This window comes from Scylla paramamosain, chromosome 23 (assembly GCF_035594125.1).
Source record: "Scylla paramamosain isolate STU-SP2022 chromosome 23, ASM3559412v1, whole genome shotgun sequence".
NCBI classification, from domain to species: domain Eukaryota; kingdom Metazoa; phylum Arthropoda; class Malacostraca; order Decapoda; family Portunidae; genus Scylla; species Scylla paramamosain.
The window spans coordinates 11,070,486-11,081,253 of NC_087173.1; the positions used below are offsets into that span (position 1 = coordinate 11,070,486).

Genomic DNA, 10,768 nt, shown 5'->3' on the forward strand with positions numbered 1-10,768 from the left:
TGTGCACGGTCGTCCTTATCGAACACCGCTGAGAGTGATAAGACTTGTGCTGGCGGGCACTGGGCCGCCTCCCACCCTTCAAGCAATCAGCCACGGAGGAAGCAGCCCAAGGTCCAGACTGCACAACCACTTAATTGTCCCCTATAACATCCCGGTGTTCCTGCGCATCACCAGGGACAATGATGATGGCCAACATATGAAGATAACTCACAATGCCCAACCACTTGATTATCCCCGGTGTCGTCCCAATGCCCCTGCGCACCACCGGCGGCATGATAGCCAAGATAAGGAGACTGAGGGTTATGAATACTGATGAGTTGTATAAGTATTTTCGTTAATAGATTACATAAATAACAGACAAAATTTATCCCATTTAGAGCATTACAGAAGAATGATCCTAAGTGGATGACTGGCAGGTTAAAATACTATATAGGACTGAAAAGAAGTACATAATATTATGAGATTGAAAAAAACGAGGGAAAAGGCTTCATGAATTTAGTATAATGAATTGGTTAGAACAGTTAAGAAGTTAACGAAGAGAGCTAGAATTGACTACGAAGTTAAAGCAGGCAGCCAAGCGAAGACAAATCCTGAGGGATTTTTCCATATTAAAGAGCTTTAGTTAACTCAGGTCAGAAGAAACAATGCACAGAAGCCAGGAATAAGACAAAGCAAGTATTAAAATTCATCATTAGGAATGTTAAACGTAGGAGCCTCGAAGTAACATAAAAGTTATAAATGGCGCTGGTCAGACCTCATGGAGATTATGCAATGCAGTTCATATGAACGGAACGCCGCACAGGGTCGGGCGTCGAAAGTACATGAGTACACCTTCTACCAATAATAAATATTTGAGAGGATGAGTGATTCACACAAGAGGAGGGGAGTCTTGCGATTGGCGCCCCACGAGGTGTGTAGTGTGACCCTCGGTGAACTGTGGTAACGAGAGCTCTTGTCCGCTGAAATTCGGCTGGTGAATTGTGCTAGTGACGTTGGCTTGAGGTGAGCACAGGTCAAACCGGCAGCCATTATGTGAGTGGAGGCTGTGGTGTTGTCCTTTGAAGCTGGTGTTGTCCTTGGAGACTAGTGTGTTGTGGTGTATTGGCGATTTTGGGGGTGGGGATAGGTGATTTTTTGTGATGATGATGATCTCTTGTGAGGTTTGAGGAAAGGAAACGGGAATTGTTTATTGTTTGGGGACGCGGTGATGGCCTCTGGATATTTCAGTGGCCGCTGGAGGTGTAAACGGGTTCTGGCGCTGTGTAGTGACGGAAACGTCATATATTAATATGTACTACATCATTTTGTTTGTGAATTATCATTAATATTAATATATATAATGTAACAGAATAATCGTGTTTTCTACCCCCCAACATTGATTTAGTATTTGAGGTAATTCTTGGTGTGCTGTGTCAAGGTAAGGGTACAGTGAGAGGGTGTAATTCTGGCGATTTCGGATAGGTCGGGTAGGCACTCGAAGCCTTTAAAAATCCAGACCTTTAAAACTTTCCGGGATCAGTGTAACGTTCACTTTCTTGGAAAGATAACCGAGATCGTAAGCCGTGACAGTGGCCAGGGCTTTGTTGTGGCACGTGGCCTGTGAGCTGTCACAACGCTGATCCCCATCACAATAAATATGATACTCTTGCGGCTGTATTTTAAATCGACCCCGTCGGTGGTGTGACTCCTTCATCTGTTTTGTCAACTTTTGGGATACTGCAGATGTGATGGACCCGCACGTGTAATTGAGGGGGCGGGGACGGGAGGCGACATTGTTGCCATTTGGGAAGAGGTTCCGATCAAATACTCTGTAACAAGAAGATAGTAATCTCAATGAAAATGATGTGACCATCGACGAACTTACGCATGAACAAACCGCCCTGCAAGGACAATAGATAGCGCCCACGTTGAGGCGCTCCACTTGAATGTGCATACTATTTAATAGTATGCACGCAGTGTCCCTTGATGTTGCGTGAATTTCCATAAGAAGCATGGAAAAATGGTTTCCAAGAAAACATGTTAAGTGCTTACCACTTATTAAATCCAGAAATATCCAAAGTACAGTTTTGTCGAAATATTAAAGCTTTGATTGAATTAATATTCAATATTACAATATGTTCAATCCTTACACAGGATAGAACATTCCATTAACATAGCAGAATCTGAACAGCAGGACAAGGGGCCTCGCTCTCACCCCTATGAATGACATGTGACCTGGAGAGGTGCTAGACCTGCTCCCTGCATTACAGTTACCCCTTGCTCCATTCCATAATCGTTAATAATACTCGTAGACTATTTCGTCACATTATAATACTAGCAGTCTGTCTAGACAGACTAGGATAATAAATAGGGATACCTTTGAGATGAACACACCCAAAATGCAGAAATAGTGTGAAAATACCAGCAAAGAGACACTTTGACATTTCATTTCATCACTGCTCTATGTACAGTATCATGTAGCAAATTTTACTAGTCATATTTGGCCAACATCAGGCATCATTTTGACCCGGAATGTCTTAACCAGGCTACGGCATATTACTATATGCTTGTTCTTTAAATGTAACAATTATTAAACAATAATAACCAATGTGTCTGCCTATCTCTTCCCTTTGATCAGAAAAAAAACATGCAAAAATCAGCCCTATATGATTACTTTCATTCAACTGACAATATCACTTCTAAATAGCATAAACTTCAAGGAGTGAGTAGTTAAGGGTGCTGCTTTCTCTGTGAGGGACACATTGCCAATGAAGTATATGACCTTTTTTTCCTTGGGCAGCATGCCAGTAAACTCTGCTGGTCTGTTCTTCATTTTTTTTTTTTTTTTTTTTTTTATGTAGGAAGGACACTGGCCTAGGGCAACAAAAATCCAATAAAAAAAAAATGCCCACTGAAATGCCAGTCCCATAAAAGGGACTGGTAAGTGGTCAAGTGGGCGTAGCTCTGAGGAGCTAAAATTGTAAGCCCTTGTGAGAAATGAAAAAGACGCCTTATCCTATGATGGAGGAAAGTTTGCCTCACCTTCAATTCACTTTCCATGGATTTTTATGGAATAGCCAAGGGAGCATTAGTATTTTAAAAACTCATATGACTTTAACAAGAGCTTTTTTTTTTTAAGTCATGGGGATGCACCACAGAAGTGTTTCAGAATATGGCCTTTATTCCTTCATGGAGCATTTTGTGTCTTGACAGTAATTCATGGACAGCTTTCAATGCCTTACAGACAGCACAGGACACAGCTCAAGTGAGGAGGAACATGACACAGCACACAGCTCAGGAGAGGAGCAGCATGGCACAGCACACAGCTCAGGGGAGGAGCAGGAACAAGGGCAGAATGAAGGCCACCAACCCATCCATGCCATGATACAGATGTCACTATGCCCAGAGTCATCCACGCCTCCATCAGCCCGGGACAGGGGGTAGGTAGTAGTGAGGGAAACCACACAACTATAACTTTTTTTTATGTAAACATCTGATAATTTCCACATCATTGTTCCTTTCTCCTCATGTTGGGTTATGTATCTTTTGTCTTACATAAGTAAATACTATTGTACCTTCTTGTAACTAACATGATTATCTCAGCTTAGCCACTTTCTTTCCCTGTTGGGGTGTGAGTATCCATGTCTCCATTGCAAGCAGATAACCACACACAATCCTTACTACATAACCTTGACTCACTTGCCTCTTCCTTCCTGTCACTACGTCCACTTCATAAAACAGAATGGAGACTCATCCCACTTTCATTTCATCTATAATTTATCTTCCTTCATGGCAGGAGCAGGGGAATGAAGTGGGAGGGACAGCAGGAGTGAGGCACTGGAACACACTAGATGCATGTGTGGAGTGTAGCACGGTAGCATATAGAACAAGAATACAACATGTGCTGAGTGTGGTAGAGGAGTGTGTGCTGCACCTCCACTACATTCAAAAGGCTGGGTTTTTAAGGGCATCTTATATGATTGGAGTGGCAGATTAACAAGTTTTCTACATTATTAACGAGAAACACTCCTGAGAACCCAGTTAATCATTTCTGTGCCCTTTGAAAATAGTCATGCTGGGATGGTAAGGCATTTCAGTATATGGACCAGAGTGTGATGAGCATGCTATAGAATCACATTACACATGTCTGCTGCAGGTATGCCTGGGTGGTGGTAGTGGGAGTGTTCTGGATCAACACACTCTGCGCTGGATACATCAAGAGCTTTGGCATCACGTACCTCCTGCTGCTGGAACACTTCCCTGATGCCTCTGGTGCTGCTGCTGGCTTGATCATTGGCCTGCTGATGGGCACACGGGGACTGCTGAGTGAGTGTCTGTGTCACCTGCTGCTGTTTAGGGACCATGTGCTGGACTTCTGATTCTTCCAGAGAGGGATTAGACCTCACGTAACACAGTCTATGAGGAAGGTTGAGGTCCTGCACATGCCACACACCACACACTCTCTTACTCAGATAACTGCTCACTCTTTTGTGAAAACCTTTAGCAGTCTTATTAGGGTGTGTGTGTGTGTGTGTGTGTGTGTGTGTGTGTGTGTGTGTGTGTGTGTGTGTGTGTGTGTGTGTGTGTGTGTGTGTGTGTGTGTGTGTGTGCTGTAGCAGTGAGCAGCCTGTGTTGCAGCACCTCTGATGGGGGCAATGGCAGTGAAGATCGGACCACGGCGGAGTATTCTGACTGGCACGTTGCTTGTCACGCTTGGCTTGCTGCTTGCTATCCCCAAACTCTCCATCCACTATATGGCTGCCACACTGGGTGGTCTTGTGGGTGAGTTCTCTTATACAGCTTGTCAGCATGTGTAATTTCTTATTTATTTGGTGACACATAAACTGTTCACATATTGCTTTCTTGTTTTATTGTATATGATGATGTTACTGGCAGAGGTTGTGCTCACAATGAACGCGTCTTTCTGCAGGTATTGGCATCTGCATGAGTGAAACGCCCGGCATGCTACTGGTCACTGATTACTTCATGGAGAAACTCTCCTTTGCCAATGGCATCCGGGCCTCAGGGAACCCCATGGGGGGAATTTTGTTCTCCCCAATGGTGGTGTTCCTCAATGACCAGTTTGGGCTGCAGGGAACCTTCATTCTCCTAGCAGGCATCATGATGCACATTGCCATTTTTGGAATGCTGATGAGGCCCGTGGAGCTGCAGGAGCAGATCCTCCACCGCCAGCACGTCAGGAAGACTCAGGCTGGCCCAGGGTGTGCAGAGAAGGGGAATATGAAGGCTGCAGCAGTGACACACAAACCTTTCCCCAAGAAAGCTCTAGACTTTACATTATTATGGAACCCACAGTACCTCATATACTTAGTGATGGTACTGTTTAGCAACCTGTCAATACCACAGTTCCTGCTGTACCTGCCAGCTTATGGATATTCAATAGGACTCAACAACTACCAGAACTCCATCATTAGTTCCTATATGTCTGCCACTGACTGCATCTTCAGAATCTCATGTGGGTTTTTGGTGCAGAAGCTTAATGTCAAGAAGGCATACATCTTCACAGCAGGGTGAGTGAGATGGCCTTCCAGTATAACTATTACTTACTTCATTAATAAAAAACACAATAACTAATACATGTCCAGCTTACTTTCTGTGTCATGGCAACTTGTGGTCTTCTCCCATGCATGGCGAGCAACTCTTGTGTTGTGAAGGCTGGACACATTACAGCTTGGTGGTGGGGGGTCTGGCCTGCCTCCTGGTGACACTGTGTTCTGCCATGTGGCAACTCTTACTTGTCACCACACTCTACACCATAGGCCTGGCAATCTTCTGGGCACTCATCAACACTCTGCTGACTAATGACTTTGGCCCAGAGTCAATAGCCAGCTCCTGGGGCTTCTTCAGGATGACTCAGGGCATCACCAATTTTATCTACCCATCCCTACTTGGTGAGGCTGAGCTCTCTATATATGCTGTTTTATATATTTTTCCATCAATACCAGCTGACTATATTCTACCTGTCATGTGCAGCACTGAGAGTTGTTCTCACTCTGACTAGCTGCAGTGTTACAAAAAACAGGGCAACAGACAGCATCTCCTTCAGAGTATCAGGCTGAGAATCTCACCACTGCACTGGTCTATTGGGCTGCCTCCTCCCTGCACCACCACCACCACTCACCTCTCTCTCCTGCAGGTCTGATGCAGGACTTGACACAGAGCATGGTGGTGCCATTCCTCATTATGGGGGCCGCCCTCTTCCTTGGGGCTGCCATCTTCTCCCTGCAACCCCTCGTAGCCAAGATGTGCAAGAGAGCCAAGGAATAGGAGCAATCTCAGGGGTGTTCAGTCACCATTGCCTTAGGGCAGGCCACACACTCCCCAGTGCTGTGCTTCCATTACTCCCTCTTGGTTCTTGTATGTGCCTTAGAGATGTATTGAATGTCCGCATCCACCTAGTTTTTAACATTCACATCCGCATGCATAGTTCTGGTAAGTTAAACACCCACATCTGCATCCACATTTGTGATAAAATAAATATCCACATCCACGCCACACACAAAGAGGATGTGGTGGATACATTATATACATTACAGACTACAGAGCTTGCGAAGTTGAAGAAAATTAATTTATGCATGTTTACTCAATTATCTACTAAAATTGTAGACACCTTTTCTTCATTTCCTTTCAAATTTACACATCTTAATATGTCAAGAATTTTATACAAGGGCAGAAGGAGGGAGAGAAATTTGCATAGTGCCTGTGTACGTATCATGTATATACGTAAAAGTATGTATGTATGTATGTACCATGTAATAGTACTGTATAAATATACTATATGTAGTGTTGGATAAGTAATTAAGTATGAAGGGAAGTAGCCTGGCTGGCAAGGAGAGAGAGAGAGAGAGAGAGAGAGAGAGAGAGAGAGAGAGAGAGAGAGAGAGAGAGAGAGAGAGAGAGAGAGAGAGAGAGAGAGAGAGAGAGAGAGAGAGAGAGAGAGAGAGAGAGAATGTGTATGAATGAGAATGTGTGTGTGTGTGTGTGTGTAAACAATATATACAAACATTATGCATGTCTGTGTATGTAGCAGTGCTGGGCATCACAAACCAAAAATTACTTCCACAAACCACAAATCCGCAAATCCACAACCTACCTTCCACAACCACAAATCCACAAACCTCCTGACACTTACTTTTCTGCAACCACAAATCCACAAACCACAAACCATTCCTTGGTATCTTTTTCTTTTTACAACAAAAGCATTAAAACAGTTAAAACAACTTAAAAGGGTAGGCCAATCAATTAATATATAGATAAATGAATAAATGTGTTGATTACCTTTATTTTAATATTATCATTATCATTTTTAATGTTATTTTAATGTTATGTTACCTAGGTTGTGCCCTGGGCTGTCCACCTGCACAGTGGAAAAAGCTAAGGTATATAGATAGATAAATAGGTGTTAATTTTTTATTTTATTATCACAGGGCAGTCAGGGATTCAAACCCAGGTCCACTTAACACCTGGTGGGCACATGTTCGAATCCCCCATTGCCCTTTGTTGAAACTTGCTTAATTTAGTCCCCTTCCAACAACAAAGGAGATAATTCTGTCTTGAGCAGGACCATGTTGCCCTTCATGAAGGTTAAACACTCAAAGTTTTCAGAGGTCAGCCTGGCCCTTTTTGGCTTCATTATGTCTGACCCTTGGGAGAATAGTCTTTCCATGGCTGCAGAACTAGGGATAGCCATGTTATACTTAAGGAAGACATCATCCCAGGTTGGGTTTCCAGGATGGAAAACATGCTCTGGTCCAAGCTGCAGCTGGTGCTTCTTTCAGAGCACCAAATGTCAAATTCCTTGGTCAATTTGTTGGAGAAGTGGGTGTGGCTGCTGACTTCCATTGACCCAGACCCAGACATGTTCATCCCCAATTCCTTGAAGGAGTCATCCTCCCCATTCTCATCTGCACTGCTGGTGCTGGCTTCTGTTGTATTGATGGCAACAGCATGCTCCTTTATTTATTTCAACAGCCTTGTACAACCTTGTTAGGGTTGAGAAGGCAGACCACAGGCAGCTTGAAATGGAGGTGGATTGCAGTCCATCTCACTGAAGAGGATGAAGAACCTAACTTTGAAACCCTTTGGTTGCTATATTATGAAAATTGCTAGATTTAGCACCAAAAGTGCTAAATTGACAACACTAGACCTGAGCTAAAAGCTTCTAGTTGCCAATTTGACAGTTCAGATATGGCAAGTTTTGGCAACCCAAAACAAGCTTGTAGCTTGCAGGTATGTTTGTGTTTGCATAAGTACTTCCGCAAACACATCCGTAAATTTGTGGGGATTTTGTTGCAAACGCAAATCTGCATACAAAAAATCAGTAATTTCAGAGATTGAGGTTTGCGGAAGTGCCCAGGTCTGGTATGTATACACTACTCCCTCTTAAAGCTCACAAGAAAGATTTCAGTGCTTCATCCTTAACTTTACATTGTATAATTATACAAGAATAAGACTTACAACAGCAGCTGTTTGGCAATAATTGAAAATATATAGTGATTTTATACCAAAATTCTGAACTGTGAGGATGTAATAACTTGATGTCTACATCCATATCTGCTATTTGATAGAAACTGACATCCGAACACACATCCACATCTGCAGATTTCTGAATTCTGACATCTGACACATCTCTAATGTGTCTGTATTACATTATTTATTTTTCTTTTAATATACAGGAGGTTGTGGGAATTCAACATCTTCCCTTCTTTGTGTGTATAATCCATGAGGACTTATTTCTTATGTTCTTTTGATCATATGTATACTCAGGTCACTACTCACCTGTGGATTATAGTCATGGTCACAAGTTTCTGTATTTAGAAACACTTTGCTCTCTCACCATGACTATTTTCAAGAGCCAGAGATGATCAGCCAGGTTCTCAAGAGTGTTTCTCCAGTTCATAATGAAGAAATCTTGTTAATCTCTCACTATAACCATAAACACCATTAAAACTCATGTCACTTCAACACTTCAATTAAAACCTTCTGAAAGTAGTGGAAGTGTGGCACAAAGGTCTTTCAGAATATGGTTTAGGAACTGAAGGTTGCATCAGTGTACTCCAGGGCCCATATTCTATACAGTGCTTATGGTTGACCATACCTACCTATCATATTTAACAATTTATGACTGTCAGTCTTATGGCAGTCAGAAGTCGTCTGTCATATCTCACTCACTGTCTGCCACTAGAACGCATGCTCAGAATTTGCCACCTTTAAATTTATGGAATGAAATAGGTTTTTGACATTATTTTCTTGGATTTAAATTGTTTTGACTTCATATTATGACTTCTGGGGAAGTTAGACAGAGTAGTTAATCAAAAGAAACATGATATTATAGAAGATTATGGCCAACAGCCCGACACATGCAGGCCATTCAAGGCAAGGTTTAGGAAAACTGATCGTACTGCTCCTGGCGAGCATTTATAATAATACTTTTTTGCCTCAAAGAAGGACGATAATATTAGTTTATGACAGAGTTACGTCTGAAATGCGGCATTTTGTTTCACTATGACCAACAGACTTGGTTATGATAGTTTGTAGAATACAGGCCCAGCACCTTGCTCATCAACAGTGTGTCCAAGACTGTGCATGTAAATGCAGTGCTAAACCTAAAATAAAAATGTTGTGTTCATGTTTTTGATTATTGTAACTCGTGCATTATTCTGTGATATACCGCATGGTTTGGCCTACAGGACAACAGTTAAATCATCTTAAAAAAAAAAAGGAGGGGGCAGGGGGTCATCCTATATGCCAGATACAAAAAACAATGACCTTAAAATCTTATGCAAAATACCACTGTAAATAAACAACAATCTTATATTATGACTTTTAGAGAGTTTAGGCAAAGTAAAATAGAAATCTCTAATGAGAAAATGCACTGAAATGTATTCCTGTTGAAAAGTATGTAAACAAAATTTAGTGTAGTACAACTAGAAACCTCTGCTGGCATTGTGTAATAATGGAAAAAGCAGGAGGCTCTGTGAACATTCCTCAGTTTTTCCCAAAGCTGAAGGAGGAGCAATATAAATATCTTCAAGGCTAAGCAGTAAAGGAAACCAAACTGGGGGTAAGATGAATCTCTCCAGCTTGTAATCTTATTTAGGGATGAAGTCCATACTGAGAAAAAAATGTCAGTGTATCTAATCAAAAGAAACAATATATAGTTGAAGATTACAGCCAACGGCCTGACACACCCAGGCGGTGCAAGGCAAGGGTTTACGTTTAGGAAAAGTGATCGTACTGCATATACTTTTATAACATCTTCGTCCATCAATCCTTTTTAAGAAAATGTGCAAAAACAACTGGTGGGAATTTTATTTTGGGTTTAGTTTTGCAATTGAAGATGATGGCACCTTATTACTAGTAATACATTAAAGGTATTTTATTCATTGTACTGGTATATCACTGTCTCAGTTGTCTGGTGCTCACTGAACCAAACTTCACCACAGATGGCTTGGTAGTATGGGTGTTGTTTTATACCACTGATATCACCTAAAACCTTTAGATCTGACTAAAATTTGTGGGTCATCTTATCTGAAAGTCGTCTTACCCACCGAAATATACGGTACATATTTCTTAGCTAAAGAGAGCCTGTTGCATATAAACACCCATTGTGGACATGAACATTTATCTCTTTCATGATACACAAAGTGATGCATCTGGTATACAAAGAGTTATTTGGATCTACAAAGGAAACTTAAATTAAAGTAACCCATATTTAACATCCTCACATTTCTTCATGAATCCTAAACTGACTACAGAGTTAGCTCAT

General features: G+C 41.9%; 1 protein-coding gene across 4 annotated transcripts in view; it reads left to right on the forward strand.

Annotated features, from left to right (window-relative positions):
• LOC135112164 (monocarboxylate transporter 12-like) overlaps nucleotides 1-9,628 on the forward strand; it is a 13,911-nt gene extending 4,283 nt beyond the window's left edge. The window contains exons 2-7 of one of the 4 annotated variants that reach the window (XM_064026246.1): nucleotides 3,224-3,419; nucleotides 4,136-4,305; nucleotides 4,606-4,761; nucleotides 4,910-5,510; nucleotides 5,671-5,891; nucleotides 6,137-6,611. In XM_064026246.1, coding sequence (XP_063882316.1) covers nucleotides 3,224-3,419; nucleotides 4,136-4,305; nucleotides 4,606-4,761; nucleotides 4,910-5,510; nucleotides 5,671-5,891; nucleotides 6,137-6,267 — 1,475 coding nt within the window. In that variant the 3' untranslated portion in view covers nucleotides 6,268-6,611. Of the gene's footprint in view, nucleotides 1-3,223; nucleotides 3,420-4,135; nucleotides 4,306-4,605; nucleotides 4,762-4,909; nucleotides 5,511-5,670; nucleotides 5,892-6,136 lie in introns of all 4 variants that reach the window. The other 3 variants (XM_064026247.1, XM_064026244.1, XM_064026245.1) reach the window with 3 other exon arrangements.
• The last annotated feature ends 1,140 nt before the right edge of the window (nucleotides 9,629-10,768 follow it).